Genomic DNA, 25,753 nt, shown 5'->3' on the forward strand with positions numbered 1-25,753 from the left:
TCCACTGTCCTGAAATTACAATTCTTGACGCCATCTCTCCTTCCTCCTCCTCCACTGTCCTGCTAACCCTCAGCCATCTCTCTCTCTTCCCTCCCCCCTCCACTCTCCCTTTCTCTTCCCCTCAGCCATCTCTTCCCTGACCTCCTCCACTGTTTGCTAACCTCAGCACATCCCTGGTTAAGCCCGTCTCTCCACTTCATGCCCCCGACCTTCAGTTCCCCTTCCTCCCCCATACTCCATGTGTTACCTGAAAAGAGGAAGGATCAGTACTGAGCCAGACTGTCCCCAGGCCTTCAGCACAGCCAGTCAACCCCACTCATCTCTCTCTCTAAACAGACATTCACTCTCACTCTCACTCTCCCTTTCACAGCTCTCCACAGGGCTGACCTTCCTCGGATGTTTGAGGTAAACACACACACACCCTGGTTAACCTGACTTCCTCAAAGGACACCACACAGTTCCCCAGTGAGCACAGCAAGGAAACCATACTACGGTTATCAGAGAGGAAGGGGACACACAGCAGGAGACTGTCTGCACCTAAGGACAGCACAGCCAGTCAACACACACAGAGAGGCACGCACACCTCAGGCAGCACAACAGAAACACACACACACACAATCACAGCACACACAGCAAGAAACACACACAGCACACCTCAGGACACACAGCAAGGAAACACAGCCACACACACACACATTGAGTGGCTCAACTGACAACACCTTTAATGACAACACCTATTCAACCAGCCACTTTACATCAAGGAATTTCCCCACAGGCTCTTGGGACAATGATGTCTACATCACTAGCCACCAGTAGGATGACTAGCATGATCTGTCCTGTCCTACCCTGTCATGTTACGTCACGACCACACCCTGTCCATCTACATATGCATACCGTCCCATACTGAAACGTCCTACCCTGTCCCACCACCCACCTTATGACACCCGTCCTGTGAGGAACATCCCTAGCCACCCTTTCCCTAAAGCCACTGTCCAGACCTGAATTTCCCCACAGGCCTTCAACTCATATGTCTCTCCTGTCCCCCAGAGGATCATCTCAACATGATCTGGTCCTGTTCTACCCTGTCATGTTCATCACTCATGTCGTGTGTTCCTGTGAGTGTGTGTCATGTGTTCTTCCCATGTGTGTTCCCTGTGTATGACAGTAGTTTTTTGTGTTGTTAGTTATATTACTTGCTCGTTATTACTGCATTGTCGGAACTAGAAGCACAAGCATTTCGCTACACTCGCATTAACATCTGCTAACCATGTGTATGTGACAAATAAAATTTGATTTGATTTGATTTGATTTGATTTAACACACACAGTGTGTGTTCTGGTTGTGTGTGTCTCTCCTTCAAAAGAGCCCTTCAGTTCCCCAGTGAGCACAGTAAGGTCCATACTATGGTTACCTCAGAGAGGAAGGGGATCAGTACTGAGGAGACTGTCTGCCCCAAACCGTCTGCCCCAAGGCCAACAGCACAGCCAGTCAACCCCACAGAGAGGCACGCATCTGCAGTTCAGGCAGCTGTGTTCTGTAAACAGACATTCACGTGGACACACACACAATCACAGCACACACAGCAAGGAAACACACACACACCTCAGGACACACAGCAAGGAAACACACACACACACCTCAGGACACACAGCAAGGAAACACACACACACACACCTCAGGACACACAGCAAGGAAACACACACACACACACCTCCAGGACACACAGCAAGGAAAAACACACACACACACCTCAGGACACACAGCAAGGAAACACACACACCACACCGACGACACACAGCAAGGAAACACACACACACACACACCTCAGGACACACAGCAAGGAAACACACACACCTCAGGACACACAGCAAGGAAACACACACACACACACACCTCAGGACACACAGCAAGGAAACACACACACCTCAGGACACACAGCAAGGAAAACACACACACACACACCTCAGGACACACAGCCAGGAAACACACACACACACACCTCAGGAACACACACACCTCAAGCCCTTGAGGAACATCCCTTTGTGACAACACCTATTCAACCTTAAAGTCAACACTTTATCCCCAGACTGAATTTCCCCACAGGCTCTTCAACAACTGGGCCTCTCTCTCTCCTCTCCCCAGTAGGATGATCTAACATGATCTGTCCTGTCCTACCCTGTCATGTCCCCGTGTCCCACCCTGTCCTGTCCTACCCTGTCCCACCTGGGCCCACCCTGTCCTGTCCTACCCTGTCCCACTCCCCGTCCCACCCTGTGGGCCCTCGTCCTACCGGGTCCCCCCTGTCCTGTCCCACCCTGTCCCGTCCTACCCTGTCCCGTACCGGTAAGGTGGAAAGCCATCACACAGCAACACCCCTCAGACAAAACTACATGCAGCTCAATGTGTGTGTTCAGTGTGTGTGTGTTCAGTGTGTGTGTGTTCAGTGTGTGTGTGTTCAGTGACGTGTGTTCTGTGAGTGTGTGTTCAGTGTGTGTGTGTGTTCTGTGTTCTGTGAGTGTGAGTTCAGTGTGTGTGTGTGTGTGTGTGTGTGTGTGTTCTGTGAGTGTGTGTTCAGTGTGTTCGTGTGTTCTGTGAGTGTGTGTTCAGTGTGTGTGTGTGTGTTCTGTGTGTGTTCTGTGTGTGTGTGTTCTGTGAGTGTGTGTTCAGTGTGTGTGTGTCCACTCACCATAGTGTATGCAGTATGTCCTCTGTAGTAGTGTATCCTGGGATCATTGTCCTCAGTATTCTCAGTGAGTCTCTCTGCTGGTCGACCTCCTTCCAAACCGTACCACTGCAACGACCAACTACTGCTTTCACACACTGCAGCGACGAGCACACGCTACGGCCCGCCCCACACCAGTCCTGCCCACACCAGGCCCGCCTACACCAGGTCCGCCTCTCTGCCTGTCAGACAGTTTGTTGTGTATGGCCCGGTGCCCCGGGTGGGAGGAGTTTGCTCCATTTCACACCATTGAAATTTCTACCCAGTCGGAGGAACTGGGCCACTCTATTCTAACGTAGGGTACTCCCCTGGAACTGGGCCACTCTATTCTAACGTAGGGTACTCCCCTGGAACTGGGCCACTCTATTCTAATTGTAGGGTACTCCTGGAACTGGGCCACTCTATTCTACCGTAGGGTACTCCCTGGAACTGGGCCACTCTATTCTCCACAACGTAGGTACTCCCCTGATCCAGCTAAGAATGCTCTCTCTCTCTCTCTCCTCTCTAAAGTTGACATTGACTCTGTACTGGTGCCCCCTGTATATAGCCTCCACATTGACTCTGTACCGGTACCCCTGTATATAGCCTCCACATTGACTCTGTACCGTAATACCCTGTATATAGCCTCCACATTGACTCTGTACCAGTACCCCCTGTATATAGCCTCCACATTGACTCTGTACCGTAATACCCTGTATATAGCCTCCACATTGACTCTGTACCGTAATACCCTGTATATAGCCTCCACATTGACTCTGTACCGGTACCCCTGTATATAGCCTCCACATTGACTCTGTACCGTAATACCCTGTATATAGCCTCCACATTGACTCTGTACCGTAATACCCTGTATAGTCTCCACATTGACTCTGTACCGTAACACCCTGTATATAGCCTCCACATTGACTCTGTACCGTACCCCCTGTATATAGCCTCCACATTGACTCTGTACCGGTACCCCCTGTATATAGCCTCCACATTGACTCTGTACCGGTACCCCCTGTATATAGCCTCCACATTGACTCTGTACCGGTACCCCCTGTATATAGCCTCCACATTGACTCTGTACCGGTACCCCTGTATATAGCCTCCACATTGACTCTGTACCGGTACCCCTGTATATAGCCTCCACATTGACTCTGTACCGGTACCCCCTGTATATAGCCTCCACATTGACTCTGTACCGGTACCCCCCTGTATATAGCCTCCACATTGACTCTGTACCGGTACCCCCTGTATATAGCCTCCACATTGACTCTGTACCGGTACCCCTGTATATAACCTCCACATTGACTCTGTACCGGTACCCCTGTATATAGTCCCACTATTGTTATTTTACTGCTGCTCTTTAATTACTTGTTACTTTTATTTCTTATTAGTATTTTTGTAAACTGCAATGTTGGTTAAGGGCTTGTAAGTAAACATTTCACTGTAAGGTCTACTACACCTGTTGTATTCAGCATTTCACTGTGAGGTCTACTACACCTGTATGTATTCAGCATTTCACTGTGAGGTCTACTACACCTGTTGTATTCAGCATTTCACTGTGAGGTCTACTACACCTGTTGTATTCAGCATTTCACTGTGAGGTCTACTACACCTGCTGTAAACATTTCACTGTAAGGTCTACTACACCTGTTGTATTCAGCATTTCACTGTGAGGTCTACTACACCTGTTGTATTCAGCATTTCACTGTAGGTCTACTACACCTGTTGTATTCAGCATTTCACTGTAAGGTCTACTACACCTGTTTTATTCAGCATTTCACTGTGAGGTCTACTACACCTGTTGTATTCAGCATTTCACTGTAAGGTCTACTACACCTGTTCTATTCAGCATTTCACTGTGAGGTCTACTACACCTGTTTTATTCAGCATTTCACTGTGAGGTCTACTACACCTGCTGTATTCAGCATTTCACTGTAAGGTCTACTACACCTGTTGTATTCAGCATTTCACTGTAAGGTCTACTACACCTGTATTGTATTCATCATTTCACTGTTAGGTCTACTACACCTGTTGTATTCAGCATTTCACTGTAAGGTCTACTACACCTGTTGTATTCATCATTTCACTGTAAGGTCTACTACACCTGTTGTATTCAACATTTCACTGTGAGGTCTACTACACCTGTTGTATTCAGCATTTCACTGTAAGTTCTACTACACTGGAAACCAGGCTACCTTAACCACACAGTGTAGAGTACTGGGGAAACCAGGCTACCTTAACCACACAGTATAGAGTACTGGAAACCAGATGTTATCAGAAACCTGGGGTTACCAGAAACCAGGGGTTACCAGAAACCAGAGGTTAACAGAAACCAGGGGTTACCAGGGGTTACCAGAAACCAGGGGTTACCAGAAACCAGGGGTTACCAGAGACCAGGGGTTATCAGAAACCAGGGGCTATCAGAAACCAGGGGTTAACAGAAACCACCAGAAACCAGGGGTTACCAGAAACCAGGGGTTACCAGGGGTTACCAGAAACCAGGGGTTACCAGGGGTTGCCAGAAACCAGGGGTTACCAGGGGTTACCAGAAACCAGGGTTACCAGGGGTTACCAGAAACCAGGGTTACCAGAAACCAGGGGTTACCAGAAACCAGGGGTTACCAGAAACCTGGGGTTACCAGAAACCAGGGGTTACCAGAAACCAGAGGTTAACAGAAACCAGGGGTTACCAGGGGTTACCAGAAACCAGGGGTTACCAGAAACCAGGGGTTACCAGAGACCAGGGGTTATCAGAAACCAGGGGCTATCAGAAACCAGGGGTTAACAGAAACCAGGGGTTACCAGAAACCAGGGGTTACCAGAAACCAGGGGTTACCAGGGGTTACCAGAAACCAGGGGTTGCCAGAAACCAGGGTTACCAGGGGTTACCAGAAACCAGGGGTTACCAGGGGTTGCCAGAAACCAGGGGTTACCAGAAACCAGGGGTTACCAGAAACCAGGGGTTACCAGGGGTTACCAGAAACCAGGGGTTACCAGAAACCTGGGGTTACCAGAAACCAGGGGTTACCAGAAACCAGAGGTTAACAGAAACCAGGGGTTACCAGGGGTTACCAGAAACCAGGGTTACCAGTTACCAGAAACCAGGGGTTACCAGAAACCAGGGGTTACCAGAGACCAGGGGTTATCAGAAACCAGGGGCTATCAGAAACCAGGGTTAACAGAAACCAGGGGTTACCAGAAACCAGGGGTTACCAGAAACCAGGGGTTACCAGGGGTTACCAGAAACCAGGGGTTACCAGAAACCTGGGGTTAGGGTTACCAGAAACCAGGGGTTACCAGAAACCAGAGGTTAACAGAAACCAGGGGTTACCAGGGGTTACCAGAAACCAGGGGTTACCAGAAACCAGGGGTTACCAGAGACCAGGGGTTATCAGAAACCAGGGGCTATCAGAAACCAGGGGTTACCAGAAACCAGGGGTTACCAGGGGTTACCAGAAACCAGGGGTTACCAGGGGTTACCAGAAACCAGGGGTTACCAGGGGTTGCCAGAAACCAGGGGTTACCAGGGTTACCAGAAACCAGGGGTTACCAGGGGTTACCAGAAACCAGGGGTTACCAGAAACCAGGGGTTACCAGGGGTTACCAGAAACCAGGGGTTACCAGAAACCAGGGGTTAACAGAAACCAGGGGTTAACAGAAACCAGGGTTACCAGGGGTTACCAGAAACCAGGGGTTACCAGGGGTTACCAGAAACCAGGGTTACCAGAAACCAGGGGTTACCAGAAACCAGGGTTACCAGAAACCAGGGGTTACCAGGGGTTACCAGAAACCAGGGGTTACCAGAAACCAGGGGTTACCAGAAACCAGGGGTTACCAGGGGTTACCAGAAACCAGGGGTTACCAGAAACCAGGGGTTACCAGAAACCAGGGGTTACCAGGGGTTACCAGAAACCAGGGGTTACCAGGGGTTACCAGAAACCAGGGTTAACAGAAACCAGGGGTTAACAGAAACCAGGGGTTACCAGAAACCAAGGGTTAACAGAAACCAGGGGTTAACAGAAACCAGGGGTTAACAGAAACCAGGGGTTAACAGAAACCAGGGGTTAACAGAAACCAGGGTCACTGGTCACTTCAATACTGCACATCTCTCTCCACTACTGTGCTCTGGCTCCCACTGATTCCTGCATATCAATACTGCACATCTCTCTCACTACTGTGGTCTGGCTCCCTCCGATTCCTGCATATCAATACTGCACATCTCTTCCACTACTGTGCTCTGGCTCCCTCCGATTCCTGCATATCAATACTGCACATCTCTCTCCACTACTGTGGTCTGTCTCCCTCCGATTCCTGCGTATCAATACTGCACATCTCTCTCCACTACTGTGCTCTGGCTCCTCACTGATTCCTGCATATCAATACTGCACATCTCTCTCCACTACTGTGCTCTGGCTCCCACTGATTCCTGCATATCAATACTGCACCTGGTTTGGGGAATGGTCCATCTAAGGACACATGCCTGGTTTGGGGAATGGTCCATCATTAAGGAGACAGGCCTGGTTTGGGGGAATTCCATCATTAAGGAGACAGGCCTGGTTTGGGGAATGGTCCATCATTAAGGACACAGACCTGGTTTGGGAATGGTCCCTCATTAAGGACACAGACCTGGTTTGGGGAATGGTCCGTCATTAAGGATGGAGGCCTGGTTTGGGGAATGGTCCATCATTAAGGATGGAGGCCTGGTTTGGGGAATGGTCCATCATCAAGGATGGAGGCCTGGTTTGGGAATGGTCCATCATTAAGGATGGAGGCCTGGTTTGGGGAATGGTCCATCATTAAGGACACAGGCCTGGTTTGGGGAATGGTCCATCATTAAGGATGGAGGCCTGGTTTGGGGAATGGTCCATCATTAAGGACACAGGCCTGGTTTGGGGAATGGTCCATCATCGAGGATGGAGGCCTGGTTTGGGGAATGGTCCATCATTAAGGATGGAGACCTGGTTTGGGGAATGGTCCATCATTAAGGACACAGGCCTGGTTTGGGGAATGGTCCATCATTAAGGAGACAGGCCTGGTTTGGGGAATGGTCCATTATTAAGGACACAGGCCTGGTTTGGGGAATGGTCCATCATTAAGGATGGAGGCCTGGTTTGGGGAATGGTCCTTCTTTAAGGAGACAGGCCTGGTTTGGGGAATGGTCCATCATTAAGGACGGAGGCCTGGTTTGGGGAATGGTCCATCATTAAGGACACAGGCCTGGTTTGGGAATGGTCCATCATTAAGGAGACAGGCCTGGTATGGGGAATGGTCCATCATTAAGGATGGAGGCCTGGTTTGGGGAATGGTCCCTCATTAAGGAGACAGGCCTGGTTTGGGAATGGTCCATCATTAAGGAGACAGGCCTGGTTTGAGGAATGGTCCATCATTAAGGATGGAGGCCTGGTTTGGGGAATGGTCCATCATTAAGGATGGAGGCCTGGTTTGGGGAATGGTCCATCATTGGGGATGGAGGCCTGGTTTGGGAATGGTCCATCATTAAGGACACAGGCCTGGTTTGGGGAATGTTCCATCATTAGGACACAGGCCTGGTTTGGGAATGGTCCATCATTAAGGTCACAGGCCTGGTTTGGGGAATGGTCCATCATTAGGATGGAGGCCTGGTTTGGGAATGGTCCATCATTAAGCATGGAGGCCTGGTTTGGGGAATGGTCCATCATTAAGGACAGAGGCCTGGTTTGGGAATGGTCCATCATTAAGGAGACAGGCCTGGTATGGGGAATGGTCCATCATTAAGGATGGAGGCCTGGTTTGGGGAATGGTCCCTCATTAAGGAGACAGGCCTGGTTTGGGGAATGGTCCATCATTAAGGAGACAGGCCTGGTTTGAGGAATGGTCCATCATTAAGGATGGGGGCCTGGTTTGGGGAATGGTCCATCATTAAGGACACAGGCCTGGTTTGGGGGAATGGTCCATCATTAAGGACACAGGCCTGGTTTGGGGAATGGTCCATCATTAAGGACACAGGCCTGGTTTGGGAATGGTCCATCATTAAGGACACAGGCCTGGTTTGGGGAATGGTCCATCATTAAGGATGGGGGCCTGGTTTGGGGAATGGTCCATCATTAAGGATGGAGGCCTGGTTTGGGGAATGGTCCATCATTAAGGATGGGGGCCTGGTTTGGGGAATGGTCCATCATTAAGGATGGGGGCCTGGTTTGGGGAATGGTCCATCATTAAGGACAGGGGCCTGGTTTGGGGAATGGTCCATCATTAAGGACGGGGGCCTGGTTTGGGGAATGGTCCACCCCTCCACTCCGTCTCAGATGGATGGACGTGTCACATGTCCCTTGGAACTGTTCTCTCAGAGATAATATATCTGAGAACAAGAAAACCTTCAGCTGATTAGAGCTGGAGGGGACAACCCAAATATTAGAGCAGCTTAAACCTCTGGGAGACAGAGAGAGATTTAGGTGCTAGTTCTCAGATAATCAGCTTGGTGGATAATGAGTAAGTGTCTGAGGGACTTAAAAAGCTCTGAGAGCTATGATCCCTGTGTGACTGGGAGGACTAGGTACCGCATGGTGCTATGACACAATCTGCTCCCCATCAGAGTGATGCTGAGTAGGTTATTCTAGATTAGGAGTCTCCCCTCCTGGAGTCAGGTACCAGGTATGCTGGATATGCAGAATAACACTGAGTAGGTTATTCTAGATTAGGAGTCTCCCCTCCTGGAGTCAGGTACCAGGTATGCTGGATATGCAGAATAACACTGAGTAGGTTATTCTAGATTAGAGTCTCCCCTCCTGGACTGGTACCAGGTATGCTGGATATGCAGAGTAACACTGAGTAGGTTATTCTAGATTAGGAGTCTCCCTCCTGGGGTCAGGTACCAGGTATGCTGGATATGCAGAGTGTGTTATTATCTCAATAAGAGTCATGGTGCCACACAGCAATGATAAACGGTGTCTAAATGTGATACAGCAGGGAGAGGAAGAGAATCTCATCTTCTTTCTCCTCCGTTTCAAAGCAGTGTCATGACTCATGTGTTGAATGACTCATGTAGCTCAGTGAGACTGTCGAAGGGAGAGCTGTTGAATGACTCATGTAGCTCAGTAAGACTGACGAAGGGAGAGCTGTTGAATGACTCATGTAGCTCAGTAAGACTGACGAAGGGAGAGCTGTTGAATGACTCATGTAGCTCAGTGAGACTGTCGAAGGGAGAGCTGTTGAATGACTCATGTAGCTCAGTAAGACTGTGAAGGGAGAGCTGTTGAATGACTCATGTAGCTCAGTAAGACTGACGAAGGGAGAGCTGTTGAATGACTCATGTAGCTCAGTGAGACTGTCGAAGGGAGAGCTGTTGAATGACTCATGTAGCTCAGTAAGGACTGACGAAGTGAGAGCTGTTGAATGACTCATGTAGCTCAGTAAGACTGACGAAGGGAGAGCTGTTGAATGACTCATGTAGCTCAGTGAGACTGTCGAAGGGAGAGCTGTTGAATGACTCATGTAGCTCAGTAAGACTGACGAAGGGAGAGCTGTTGAATGACTCATGTAGCTCAGTAAGACTGACGAAGGGAGAGCTGTTGAATGACTCATGTAGCTCAGTAAGACTGACGAAGGGAGAGCTGTTGAATGACTCATGTAGCTCAGTAAGACTGACGAAGGGAGAGCTGTTGAATGACTCATGTAGCTCAGTAAGGACTGACGAAGGGAGAGCTGTTGAATGACTCATGTAGCTCAGTAAGGACTGACGAAGTGAGAGCTGTTGAATGACTCATGTAGCTCAGTAAGACTGACGAAGTGAGAGCTGTTGAATGACTCATGTAGCTCAGTAAGACTGACGAAGTGAGAGCTGTTGAATGACTCATGTAGCTCAGTAAGACTGACGAAGGGAGAGCTGTTGAATGACTCATGTAGCTCAGTAAGACTGTCGAAGGGAGAGCTGTTGAATGACTCATGTAGCTCAGTAAGACTGACGAAGGGAGAGCTGTTGAATGACTCGTGTAGCTCAGTAAGGACTGACGAAGGGAGAGCTGTTGAATGACTCATGTAGCTCAGTAAGACTGACGAAGGGAGAGCTGTTGAATGACTCATGTAGCTCAGTAAGGACTGACGAAAGGAGAGCTGTTGAATGACTCATGTAGCTCAGTAAGACTGACGAAGGGAGAGCTGTTGAATGACTCATGTAGCTCAGTAAGACTGACGAAGGGAGAGCTGTTGAATGACTCATGTAGCTCAGTAAGACTGACGAAGGGAGAGCTGTTGAATGACTCATGTAGCTCAGTAAGACTGACGAAGGGAGAGCTGTTGAATGACTCATGTAGCTCAGTAAGACTGTGAAGGGAGAGCTGTTGAATGACTCATGTAGCTCAGTAAGACTGACGAAGGGAGAGCTGTTGAATGACTCATGTAGCTCAGTGAGACTGTCGAAGGTAGAGCTGTTGAATGACTCATGTAGCTCAGTAAGACTGACGAAGGGAGAGCTGTTGAATGACTCATGTAGCTCAGTAAGACTGACGAAGGGAGAGCTGTTGAATGACTCATGTAGCTCAGTAAGACTGACGAAGGGAGAGCTGTTGAATGACTCATGTAGCTCAGTAAGACTGACGAAGGAGAGCTGTTGAATGACTCATGTAGCTCAGTAAGACTGACGAAGGGAGAGCTGTTGAATGACTCATGTAGCTCAGTAAGACTGACGAAGGGAGAGCTGTTGAATGACTCATGTAGCTCAGTAAGACTGACGAAGGGAGAGCTGTTGAATACCTCATGTAGCTCAGTAAGACTGACGAAGGGAGAGCTGTTGAATGACTCATGTAGCTCAGTAAGACTGACGAAGGGAGAGCTGTTGAATGCCTCTCAGGTTTTGCTATCTGGAATCCCGTGTCAGATTTAGCCAGTGGAAGAGTTATTTAGAAGAGTTATTTAGCCCGTAGAAGAGTTATTTAGAAGAGTTATTTAGCCCATAGAAGAGTTATTTAGAAGAGTTATTTAGCCAGTAGAAGAGACACAGGTCACTCTACACCCCAGATGTAAACACAGTATTGTCGGTCACCTTTCACCCCAGACACAGGTCACTCTACACCCCAGATGTAAACACAGTATTGTCGGTCACCTTTCACCCCAGACACAGGCCACTCTACACCCCAGACACAGGCCACTCTACACCCCGGACACAGGTCACTCTACACCTCAGATGTAAACACAGTATTGTCGGTCACTCTACACACCAGACACAGGTCACTCTACACCCCAGATGTAAACACAGTATTGTCGGTCACCTTTCACCCCAGACACAGGCCACTCTACACCCCAGACACAGGCCACTCTACACCCCAGACACAGGTCACTCTACACCCCAGACACAGGTCACTCTACACCCCAGATGTAAACACAGTATTGTCGGTCACTCTACACCCCAGACACAGGTCACTCTACACCCCAGACGCAGGTCACTCTACACCCCAGACACAGGCTACTCTACACCCCAGACACAGGTCACTCTACACCCCAGATGTAAACACAGTATTGTTGGTCACTCTACACACCCCAGACACAGGCCACTCTACACTTCAGATGTAAACACAGTATTGTCGGTCACTCTACACCCCAGACACAGGTCACTCTACACCCCAGATGTAAACACAGTATTGTCGGTCCTCTACACCCCAGACACAGGTCACTCTACACCCCAGACACAGGTCACTCTACACCCCAGACACAGGTCACTCTACACCCCAGACACAGGTCACTCTACACCCCAGACACAGGTCACTCTACACCCCAGACACAGGTCACTCTACACCCCAGATGTAAACACAGTATTGTCGATCACTCTACACCCCAGACACAGGTCACTCTACACCCAGACACAGGTCACTCTACACCCCAGATGTAAACACAGTATTGTCGGTCACTCTACACCCCAGACACAGGTCACTCTACACCCCAGATGTAAACACAGTATTGTCGGTCACTCTACACCACAGATGTAAACACAGTATTGTCGGTCACTCTACACCCCAGACACAGGTCACTCTACACCCCAGATGTAAACACAGTATTGTCGGTCACTCTACACCCCAGATGTAAACACAGTATTGTCGGTCACTCTACACCCAGACACAGGTCACTCTACACCCCAGACACTGGTCACTCTACACCCCAGATGTAAACACAGTATTGTCAGTCACTCTACACCCCAGATGTAAACACAGTATTGTCGGTCACTCTACACCCCAGATGTAAACACAGTATTGTCGGTCACTCTACACCCCAGACACAGGTCACTCTACACCCCAGATGTAAACACAGTATTGTCGGTCACTCTACACCCCAGATGTAAACACAGTATTGTCAGTCACTCTACACCCCAGATGTAAAACACAGTATTGTCAGTCACTCTACACCCCAGACACAGGTCACTCTACACCCCAGATGTAAACACAGTATTGTCGGTCACTCTACACCCCAGATGTAAACACAGTATTGTCAGTCACTCTACACCCCAGATGTAAACACAGTATTGTCAGTCACTCTACACCCCAGACACAGGTCACTCTACACCCCAGACACAGGTCACTCTACACCCCAGATGTAAACACAGTATTGTCGGTCCTCTACACCCCAGACACAGGTCACTCTACACACCCCAGACACAGGTCACTCTACACCCCAGATGTAAACACAGTATTGTCGGTCACTCTACACCCCAGACACAGGTCACTCTACACCACAGACACAGGTCACTCTACACCCCAGACACAGGTCACTCTACACCCCAGACACAGGTCACTCTACACCCCAGATGTAAACACAGTATTGTCAGTCACTCTACACCCCAGACACAGGTCACTCTACACCACAGACGTAAACACAGTATTGTCAGTCACTCTACACCCCAGACACAGGTCACTCTACACCCCAGATGTAAACACAGTATTGTCAGTCACTCTACACCCCAGACAATGCTGCTGGTTTCACTACAATAGTTGACAAACCCTGATCTTCCCCAGGCTGCTCTCTGGTGTTATTGACTGTCTTCGTTGTGTACTCAGTCAGACATGTTGAAACACTCTCCAGTAGATTAATGACAGGCTGGCTGGCTGGCTGGCAGGCAGGCTGGCTGAAGGACCGGCTGGCCCATCCCAGGGTGTATGACAGACTTGGGTTCAGAAACTACTTGAAATCTTTTTAAATAGTTTTATGGTTTGATCTAGCCTGCCCAGAGTGCCATATCGATGGGAGTCTGCAGTTTTGGGACGTCTCTATTGGCTCATTAAGCCAGGCAAGCTCAATGAAGCACATTTAACGTATTGTAACTCATTTCAAATAGTATTTGAACCTGGCAGACCCAGCCCAGGGTGGAGGTGTGGTGCTCAGGCCTGCTCTGCTGACGTGATGTCATGCTCTCTGTTTACTGTGGGTGATAGACAGTACAGCCTGTCAGGTCATGTGTTTACTCTGGGTGATAGACAGTACAGACTGTCAGGTCCTGTGTTTACTCTGGGTGATAGACAGTACAGCCTGTCAGGTCCTGTGTTTACTGTGGGTGATAGTCAGTACAGTCTGTCAGGTCCTGTGTTTATTCTGGGTGATAGTCAGTACAGCCTGTGTCAGGTCCTGTGTTTACTCTGGGTGATAGACAGTACAGACTGTCAGGTCCTGTGTTTACTCTGGGTGATAGACAGTACAGACTGTCAGGTCCTGTGTTTACTCTGGGTGATAGACAGTACAGACTGTCAGGTCCTGTGTTTACTCTGGGTGATAGACAGTACAGACTGTCAGGTCCTGTGTTTACTCTGGGTGATAGACAGTACAGCCTGTCAGGTCCTGTGGGTGATAGACAGTACAGACTGTCAGGTCCTGTGTTTACTCTGGGTGATAGACAGTACAGCCTGTCAGGTCCTGTGGGTGATAGACAGTACAGACTGTCAGGTCCTGTGTTTACTCTGGGTGATAGACAGTACAGCCTGTCAGGTCCTGTGTTTACTCTGGGTGATAGACAGTACAGACTGTCAGGTCCTGTGTTTACTCTGGGTGATAGACAGTACAGCCTGTCAGGTCCTGTGTTTACTCTGGGTGATAGTCAGTACAGCCTGTGTCAGGTCCTGTGTTTACTCTGGGTGATGTAGTAGACAGTACAGCCTGTGTCAGGTCCTGTGATATAACAGCCCTCACTGTAACTAACAGGCCGTATGTATATAAACTGGACAGTTAACGGTGCACCACAGCTCCATCAGGACGAAGCAGCACCGAGCCCCAGGCGGTGCAGTTACCCAGCCTGCCCTCACATCCCCCCTCTCTAACACCACAGCTCCATCAGGACGAAGCAGCACCGAGCCCCAGGCGGTGCAGTTACCCAGCCTCCCCTCACATCCCCCTGCCCTCCTCTCTAACACCACAGCTCCATCAGGACGAAGCAGCACCGAGCCCCAGGCGGTGCAGTTACCCAGCCTCCCCTCACATCCCCCTGCCCTCCTCTCTAACACCACAGCTCCATCAGGACGAAGCAGCACCGAGCCCCAGGCGGTGCAGTTACCCAGCCTCCCCTCACATCCCCCTGCCCTCCTCTCTAACACCACAGCTCCATCAGGACGAAACAGCACCGAGCCCCAGGCGGTGCAGTTACCCAACCTCCCCTCACATCCCCCTGCCCTCCTCTCTAACACCACAGCTCCATCAGGACGAAACAGCACCGAGCCCCAGGTGGTGCAGTTACCCAGCCTCCCCTCACATCCCCCTGCCCTCCTCTCTAACACCACAGCTCCATCAGGACGAAGCAGCACCGAGCCCCAGGCGGTGCAGTTACCCAGCCTCCCCTCACATCCCCCTGCCCTCCTCTCTAACACCACAGCTCCATCAGGACGAAGCAGCACCGAGCCCCAGGCGGTGCAGTTACCCAGCCTCCCCTCACATCCCCCTGCCCTCCTCTCTAACACCACAGCTCCATCAGGACGAAGCAGCACCGAGCCCCAGGCGGTGCAGTTACCCAGCCTCCCCTCACATCCCCCTGCCCTCCTCTCTAACACCACAGCTCCATCAGGACGAAGCAGCACCGAGCCCCAGGCGGTGCAGTTACCCAGCCTCCCCTCACATCCCCCTGCCCTCCTCTCTAACACCACAGCTCCATCAGGACGAAGCAGCACCGAGCCAAAGGGGGTGCAGTTACCCAGCCTCCCCTCACATCCCCCTGCCCTCCTCTCTAACACCACAGCTCCATCAGGACGAAGCAGCACCGAGCCCCAGGCGGTGCAGTTACCCAGCCTCCCCTCACATTCCCCCTGCCCTCCTCTCTAACACCACAGCTCCATCAGGACGAAGCAGCACCGAGCCCCAGGCGGTGCAGTTACCCAGCCTCCCCTCACATCCCCCTGCCCTCCTCTCTAACACCACAGCTCCATCAGGACGAAGCAGCACCGAGCCCCAGGCGGTGCAGTTACCCAGCCTCCCCTCACATCCCCCCTGCCCTCCTCTCTAACACCAGCTGGTACGTATCAACTGGAAACATTACAGGGAGCTTTTAGACAGCAGTATACTGAAACATTACAGGGAGCTTTTAGACAGCAGTATACTGAAACATTACAGGGAGCTTTTAGACAGTAGTATACTGAAACATTACAGGGAGCTTTTAGACAGCAGTATACTGAACCATTACAGGGAGCTTTGATTGACCTAAACATTCTACCTCAGTTTAGACAGTAGTATACTGGAACTATCTACTACTTCAGTTTAGACAGCAGTACTACCTCAGTTGAGACAGTAGTATACTGGAACTATCTACTACCTCAGTTGAGACAGTAGTATACTGGACCTATCTACTACCTCAGTTTAGACAGTAGTACTACCTCAGTTGAAACAGTAGTATACTGGACCTATCTACTACCTCAGTTTAGACAGTAGTACTACCTCAGTTGAAACAGTAGTATACTGGACCTATCTACTACCTCAGTTTAGACAGTAGTACTACCTCAGTTGAAACAGTAGTATACTGGACCTATCTACTACCTCAGTTGAAACAGTAGTACACTGGAACTATCTACTACCTCAGTTGAAACAGTAGTATACTGGACCTATCTACTACCTCAGTTGAAACAGTAGTATACTGGACCTATCTACTACCTCAGTTGAAACAGTAGTATACTGGACTTATCTACTACCTCAGTTTAGACAGTAGTACACTGGAACTATCTACTACCTCAGTTTAGACAGTAGTACACTGGAACTATCTACTACCTCAGTTGAAACAGTAGTATACTGGACCTATCTACTACCTCAGTTGAAACAGTAGTATACTGGACCTATCTACTACCTCAGTTTAGACAGTAGTACACTGGAACTATCTACTACCTCAGTTTAGACAGTAGTACTACCTCAGTTGAAACAGTAGTACACTGGACCTATCTACTACCTCAGTTTAGACAGTAGTACACTGGACCTATCTACTACCTCAGTTTAGACAGTAGTATACTGGAACTATCTACTACCTCAGTTTAGACAGTAGTATACTGGACCTATCTACTACCTCAGTTTAGACAGTAGTACACTGGACCTATCTACTGCCTCAGTTGAAACAGTAGTATACTGGACCTATCTACTACCTCAGTTGAAACAGTAGAATACTGGACCTATCTACTACCTCAGTTTAGACAGTAGTACTACCTCAGTTGAAACAGTAGAATACTGGACCTATCTACTACCTCAGTTTAGACAGTAGTACACTGGACCTATCTACTACCTCAGTTGAAACAGTAGTATACTGGAACTATCTACTACCTCAGTTGAAACAGTAGTATACTGGACCTATCTACTACCTCAGTTTAGACAGTAGTACTACCTCAGTTGAAACAGTAGTATACTGGACCTATCTACTACCTCAGTTGAAACAGTAGTATACTGGACCTATCTACTACCTCAGTTTAGACAGTAGTACTACCTCAGTTGAAACAGTAGTATACTGGACCTATCTACTACCTCAGTTGAAACAGTAGTATACTGGACCTATCTACTACCTCAGTTTAGACAGTAGTACTACCTCAGTTGAAACAGTAGAATACTGGACCTATCTACTACCTCAGTTGAAACAGTAGTATACTGGACCTATCTACTACCTCAGTTTAGACAGTAGTACTACCTCAGTTGAAACAGTAGTATACTGGACCTATCTACTACCTCAGTTGAAACAGTAGTATACTGGACCTATCTACTACCTCAGTTGAAACAGTAGTATACTGGACCTATCTACTACCTCAGTTGAAACAGTAGTATACTGGACCTATCTACTACCTCAGTTTAGACAGTAGTACTACCTCAGTTGAAACAGTAGTATACTGGACCTATCTACTACCTCAGTTGAAACAGTAGTATACTGGACCTATCTACTACCTCAGTTGAAACAGTAGTATACTGGACCTATCTACTACCTCAGTTTAGACAGTAGTACTACCTCAGTTGAAACAGTAGAATACTGGACCTATCTACTACCTCAGTTGAAACAGTAGAATACTGGACCTATCTACTACCTCAGTTGAAACAGTAGAATAATGGACCTATCTACTACCTCAGTTTAGACAGTAGTACTACCTCAGTTGAAACAGTAGTATACTGGACCTATCTACTACCTCAGTTGAAACAGTAGAATACTGGACCTATCTACTACCTCAGTTTAGACAGTAGTACTACCTCAGTTGAAACAGTAGTATACTGGAACTATCTACTACCTCAGTTTAGACAGTAGTACTACCTCAGTTGAAACAGTAGAATACTGGACCTATCTACTACCTCAGTTTAGACAGTAGTACTACCTCAGTTGAAACAGTAGTATACTGGACCTATCTGTAAAAGTCCTGGAATGCCACAGATGTCATTAATCTGTGCTGTGGTGCTCTGTTTACTCTGTGTAGTATACTGGTGCTCTGTTTACTCTGTGTAGTATACTGGTGCTCTGTTTACTGTGTAGTATACTGGTGCTCTGTTTACTCTGTGTAGTATACTGGTGCTCTGTTTACTCTGTGTAGTATACTGGTGCTCTGTTTACTCTGTGTAGTATACTGGTGCTCTGTTTACTCTGTGTAGTATACTGGTGCTCTGTTTACTCTGTAGTATACTGGTGCTCTGTTTACTGTGTAGTATACTGGTGCTCTGTTTACTCTGTGTAGTATACTGGTGCTCTGTTTACTGTGTGTAGTATACTGGTGCTCTGTTTACTCTGTGTAGTATACTGGACTCTGTTTACTGTGTGTAGTATACTGGTGCTCTGTTTACTCTGTGTAGTATACTGGTGCTCTGTTTACTGTGTAGTATACTGGTGCTCTGTTTACTGTGTAGTATACTGGTGCTCTGTTTACTCTGTAGTATACTGGTGCTCTGTTTACTCTGTGTAGTATACTGGTGCTCTGTTTACTCTGTGTAGTATACTGGTGCTCTGTTTACTCTGTGTAGTATACTGGTGCTCTGTTTACTCTGTGTAATATACTGGTGCTCTGTTTACTCTGTGTAGTATACCGGTGCTCTGTTTACTGTGTAGTATACTGGTGCTCTGTTTACTGTGTGTAGTATACTGGTGCTCTGTTTACTCTGTGTAGTATACTGGTGCTCTGTTTACTGTGTAGTATACTGGTGCTCTGTTTACTGTGTAGTATACTGGTGCTCTGTTTACTCTGTGTAGTATACTGGTGCTCTGTTTACTCTGTGTAGTATACTGGTGCTCTGTTTACTCTGTGTAGTATACTGGTGCTCTGTTTACTGTGTAGTATACTGGTGCTCTGTTTACTCTGTGTAGTATACTGGTGCTCTGTTTACTCTGTGTAGTATACTGGTGCTCTGTTTACTCTGTGTAGTATACTGGTGCTCTGTTTACTCTGTGTAGTATACTGGTGCTCTGTTTACTCTGTGTAGTATACTGGTGCTCTGTTTACTCTGTGTAGTATACTGGTGCTCTGTTTACTCTGTGTAGTATACTGGTGCTCTGTTTACTCTGTGTAGTATACTGGTGCTCTGTTTACTCTGTGTAGTATACTGGTGCTCTGTTTACTCTGTGTAGTATACTGGTGCTCTGTTTACTGTGTAGTATACTGGTGCTCTGTTTACTGTGTAGTATACTGGTGCTCTGTTTACTGTGTAGTATACTGGTGCTCTGTTTACTGTGTAGTATACTGGTGCTCTGTTTACTGTGTAGTATACTGGTGCTCTGTTTACTGTGTAGTATACTGGTGCTCTGTTTACTCTGTGTAGTATACTGGTGCTCTGTTTACTCTGTGTAGTATACTGGTGCTCTGTTTACTCTGTGTAGTATACTGGTGCTCTGTTTACTCTGTGTAGTATACTGGTGCTCTGTTTACTGTGTAGTATACTGGTGCTCTGTTTACTGTGTAGTATACTGGTGCTCTGTTTACTGTGTAGTATACTGGTGCTCTGTTTACTCTGTTTAGTATACTGGTGCTCTGTTTACTGTGTAGTATACTGGTGCTCTGTTTACTCTGTGTAGTATACTGGTGCTCTGTTTACTCTGTGTAGTATACTGGTGCTCTGTGCTGCCAACAGGACAACACACTGCATATGTAGAAGTGAATGGAACAACAAGTAATGCACTATACATACACTATAGTAACAAAGAGGCTGTATAACCGACGAGGCAGTAGGCCGATACAGCACCGAAGAGGCAGTAGGCCGATACAGCACCGACCAGGCAGTAGGCCGATACAGCACCGACCAGGCAGTAGGCTGATACAGCACCGACCAGGCAGTAGGCCGATACAGCACCGACGAGGCAGTAGGCCCGATACAGCACCGACCAGGCAGTAGGCCGATACAGCACCGACGAGGCAGCAGGCCGATACAGCACCGACCAGGCAGTAGGCCGATACAGCACCGACCAGGCAGTAGGCCGATACAGCACCGACGAGGCAGTAGGCCGATACAGCACCGACGAGGCAGTAGGCCGATGCAGCACCGATCAGGCAGTAGGCCGATACAGCACCGATCAGGCAGTAGGCCGATACAGCACCGCCAGGCAGTAGGCCGATACAGCACCGACCAGGCAGTAGGCCGATACAGCACCGACAGGCAGAGGCAATAGGCCGATACAGCACGGACAAGGCAGTAGGCCGATACAGCACCGCCGAGGCAGTAGGCCGATACAGCACCGACCAGGCAGTAGGCCGATACAGCACCGACCAGGCAATAGGCCGATACAGCACGGACAAGGCAGTAGGCCGATACAGCACCGCCGAGGCAGTAGGCCGATACAGCACGGACGAGGCAGTAGGGCGATACAGCACCGACGAGGCAGTAGGCCGATACATCACCGACGAGGCAGTAAGCCGATACAGCACCGACGAGGCAGTAGGCCGATACATCACCGACGAGGCAGTAGGTCTGTGGCTACCTCAACTGTTCAGCCCATCAGTAGGATCAGAACAAAGACCGGTCAATAATTAGCTCTGTGACTACCTCAACTGTTCAGTCCCATCAGTAGAATAAGAGCAGACAGCATATGGTCAGACTGAGACCACCTTAAACAGCACAGATTATATCCCACCCTGGACGATAACCTTGGTAATTAGAGGGAGTTTAGCTGCTGCTCAATCTGTGCCATTATAAAAACAGAGTTTAGAAGGATGGCACTGTTTGTTTGGAGCGTGGCATTTTGGTAAACAGCATTCAAGTGTTTACCCATCTCCATCTGGTTAGTCTGATTTACCATCTGGTTAGTCTGATTTACCATCTCCATCTGGTTAGTCTAATTTACCATCTGGTTAGTCTGATTTACCATCTGGTTAGTCTGATTTACCATCTCCATCTGGTTAGTCTAATTTACCATCTGGTTAGTCTGATTTACCATCTGGTTAGTCTGATTTACCATCTCCATCTGGTTAGTCTAATTTACCATCTGGTTAGTCTGATTTACCATCTGGTTAGTCTGATTTACCATCTCCATCTGGTTAGTCTAATTTACCATCTGGTTAGTCTAATTACCATCTGGTTAGTCTAATTACCATCTGGTTAGTCTGATTTACCATCTGGTTAGTCTAATTTACCATCTGGTTAGTCTGATTTACCATCTCCATCTGGTTAGTCTAATTTACCATCTGGTTAGTCTAATTTACCATCTGGTTAGTCTGATTTACCATCTCCATCTGGTTAGTCTAATTTACCATCTGGTTAGTCTGATTTACCATCTGGTTAGTCTGATTTACCATCTGGTTAGTCTGATTTACCATCTCCATCTGGTTAGTCTAATTTACCATCTGGTTAGTCTAATTACCATCTGGTTAGTCTAATTACCATCTGGTTAGTCTGATTTACCATCTGGTTAGTCTAATTTACCATCTCCATCTGGTTAGTCTAATTTACCATCTGGTTAGTCTGATTTACCATCTCCATCTGGTTAGTCTGATTTACCATCTGGTTAGTCTGATTTACCATCTGGTTAGTCTGATTTACCATCTCCATCGGGTTAGTCTAATTTACCATCTGGTTAGTCTAATTACCATCTGGTTAGTCTAATTACCATCTGGTTAGTCTGATTTACCATCTGGTTAGTCTAATTTACCATCTCCATCTGGTTAGTCTAATTTACCATCTGGTTAGGCTGATTTACCATCTGGTTAGTCTAATTTACCATCTGGTTAGTCTGATTTACCATCTGGTTAGTCTAATTTACCATCTCCATCTGGTTAGTCTAATTTACCATCTCCATCTGGTTAGTCTAATTTACCATCTGGTTAGTCTAATTTACCATCTGGTTAGTCTAATTTACCATCTGGTTAGTCTGATTTACCATCTGGTTAGTCTAATTTACCATCTGGTTAGTCTCATTTACCATCTGGTTAGTCTGATTTACCATCTGGTTAGTCTAATTTACCATCTCCATCTGGTTAGTCTAATTTACCATCTCCATCTGGTTAGTCTAATTTACCATCTGGTTAGTCTAATTTACCATCTGGTTAGTCTAATTTACCATCTGGTTAGTCTGATTTACCATCTGGTTAGTCTAATTTACCATCTGGTTAGTCTAATTTACCATCTGGTTAGTCTCATTTACCATCTCCATCTGGTTAGTCTAATTTACCATCTGGTTAGTCTAATTTACCATCTGGTTAGTCTAATTTACCATCTGGTTAGTCTAATTTACCATCTGGGTAGTCTAATTTACCATCTGGTTAGTCTCATTTACCATCTCCATCTGGTTAGTCTAATTTACCATCTGGTTAGTCTAATTTACCATCTGGGTAGTCAGATTTACCATCTGGTTCGTCTCATTTACCATATCCATCTGGTTAGTCTAATTTACCATCTGGTTAGTCTACTTTACCATATCCATCTGGTTAGTCTAATTTACCATATCCATCTGGTTAGTCTAATTTACCATCTGGTTTGTCTAATTTACCATCTGGTTAGTCTCATTTACCATCTGGTTAGTCTAATTTACCATCTGGTTAGTCTAATTTATCATCTGGTTAGTCTAATTTATCATCTGGTTAGTCTAATTTACCATCTGGTTAGTCTAATTTACCATCTGGTTAGTCTAATTTACCATCTGGTTAGTCTCATTTACCATCTGGTTAGTCTCATTTACCATCTGGTTAGTCTCATTTACCATCTGGTTAGTCTGATTTACCATCTGGTTAGTCTAATTTACCATCTGGTTAGTCTACTTTACCATCTGGTTAGTGCACTATATAGGGAATAGGGCTCTGGTCTATAGTAGTACCACTATATAGGAATAGGGCTCTGGTCTATAGTAGTACCACTATATAGGGAATAGGGCTCTGGTCTATAGTAGTACCACTATATAGGGAATAGGGTTCTGGTCTATAGTAGTACCACTATATAGGGAATAGTGCTCTGGTCTATAGTAGTGCACTATATAGGGAATAGGGCTCTGGTCTATAGTAGTACCACTATATAGGGAATAGGGCTCTGGTCTATAGTAGTACCACTATATAGGGAATAGGGCTCTGGTCTATAGTAGTACCACTATATAGGGAATAGGGCTCTGGTCTATAGTAGTACCACTATATAGGGAATAGGTCTCTGGTCTATAGTAGTACCACTATATAGGGAATAGGGTGGCATTTGTGACGCAACCCAGACAGAGAAATCTCTGGTGAAACTCAGGGTGGGTCAGCTGGCTTAGTTCACCTGAATAACCCGCTGGGAGGAGAGAGGATGACGCTTTAACACAGTCAATAAGGTGTAGCTGACTGTACAGCATAATCAGCCACACACACACACTCACACACACACACACACACACACACACAGACAAGTATGAAAGGCACGTGGAACCGTGTTGTGTCAATATGTGTGTCGGTCACATATTTAATGTCTGTTGTTGTCATTGTTTGTATACTAATAGAGGGTTGCTATGGATTATACTGGTATAGATCACTGTTTATTACAGTCTGGTCTATATGGATGTATGGGTCAGTGTTTATTACAGTCTGGTCTATATGGATGTATGGGTCAGTGTTTATTACAGTCGGGTCTATATGGATGTATGGGTCAGTGTTTATTACAGTCTGGTCTATATGGATGTATGGGTCAGTGTTTATTACAGTCTGGTCTACATGGATGTATGGGTCAGTGTTTATTACAGTCTGGTCTATATGGATGTATGGGTCAGTGTTTATTACAGTCTGGTCTATATGGATGTATGGGTCAGTGTTTATTACAGTCTGGTCTATATGGATGTATGGGTCAGTGTTTATTACAGTCTGGTCTGGATGTATGGGTCAGTGTTTATTACAGTCTGGTCTATATGGATGTATGGGTCAGTGTTTATTACAGTCTGGTCTATATGGATGTATGGGTCAGTGTTTATTACAGTCTGGTCTATATGGATGTATGGGTCAGTGTTTATTACAGTCTGGTCTGGATGTATGGGTCAGTGTTTATTACAGTCTGGTCTATATGGATGTATGGGTCAGTGTTTATTACAGTCTGGTCTACATGGATGTATGGGTCAGTGTTTATTACAGTCTGGTCTATATGGATGTATGGGTCAGTGTTTATTACAGTCTGGTCTATATGGATGTATGGGTCAGTGTTTATTACAGTCTGGTCTATATGGATGTATGGGTCAGTGTTTACTACAGTCTGTCTATATGGATGTATGGGTCAGTGGTTACCATAGTCTGGTCTATATGGATGTATGGGTCTACATGGATGTATGGGTCAGTGTTTATTACAGTCTGGTCTATATGGATGTATGGGGTCAGTGTTTATTACAGTCTGGTCTATATGGATGTATGGGGTCAGTGTTTATTACAGTCTGGTCTACATGGATGTATGGGGTCAGTGTTTATTACAGTCTGGTCTACATGGATGTATGGGTCACTGTTTATTACAGTCTGGTCTATATGGATGGGTGGGTCAGTGTTTATTACAGTCTGGTCTACATGGATGTATGGGTCAGTGTTTATTACAGTCTGGTCTATATGGATGTATGGGTCACTGTTTATTACAGTCTGGTCTATATGGATGTATGGGTCTATATGGATGTATGGGTCAGTGTTGTTACAGTCTGGTCTATATGGATGTATGGGTCAGTGTTTTACTATAGTCTGGTCTATATGGATGTATGAGTCAGTGTTTATTACAGTCTGGTCTATATGGATGTATGGGTCAGTGGTTAGTATAGTCTGGTCTATGAGTGTATTGGTCAGTGGTTACTATAGTCTGGTCTATATAGATGTATGGTCAGTGTTTATTACAGTGAATATATGGATGTATGGGTCAGTGTGTATTACAGTCTGGTCTATCATGGATGTATGGGTCAGTGTTTATTACAGTCTGGTCTATATGGATGTATGGGTCAGTGTTGTTACAGTCTGGTCTACATGGATGTATGGGTCAGTGTTTATTACAGTCTGGTCTATATGGATGTATGGGTCAGTGTTTACTATAGTCTGGTCTATATGGATCGCCATGGGTCAGTGTTTATTACAGTCTGGTCTATATGGATGTATGGGTCAGTGTTTATTACAGTCTGGTCTATATGGATGTATGGGTCTATATGGATGTATGGGTCAGTGTTTATTACAGTCTGGTCTACATGGATGTATGGGTCAGTGTTTA

General features: G+C 47.0%; 1 protein-coding gene across 1 annotated transcript; it reads left to right on the forward strand.

Moving 5' to 3' along the window:
• Window positions 1-2,156: 2,156 nt before the first annotated feature.
• LOC121842779 (leucine-rich repeat extensin-like protein 5) lies at window positions 2,157-16,160 on the forward strand (the record flags this gene model as incomplete). Its single annotated transcript, XM_042312523.1, has 4 exons — window positions 2,157-2,343; window positions 2,743-2,942; window positions 14,888-15,922; window positions 15,979-16,160. Coding segments are annotated over exons 1-4 (1,604 nt in total), but the record flags the coding sequence as incomplete, so codon positions are not given.
• Between the last annotated feature and the right edge of the window lie 9,593 nt (window positions 16,161-25,753).

The sequence above is a fragment of the Oncorhynchus tshawytscha genome, unplaced genomic scaffold (genome assembly GCF_018296145.1).
Source record: "Oncorhynchus tshawytscha isolate Ot180627B unplaced genomic scaffold, Otsh_v2.0 Un_contig_18551_pilon_pilon, whole genome shotgun sequence".
NCBI classification, from domain to species: domain Eukaryota; kingdom Metazoa; phylum Chordata; class Actinopteri; order Salmoniformes; family Salmonidae; genus Oncorhynchus; species Oncorhynchus tshawytscha.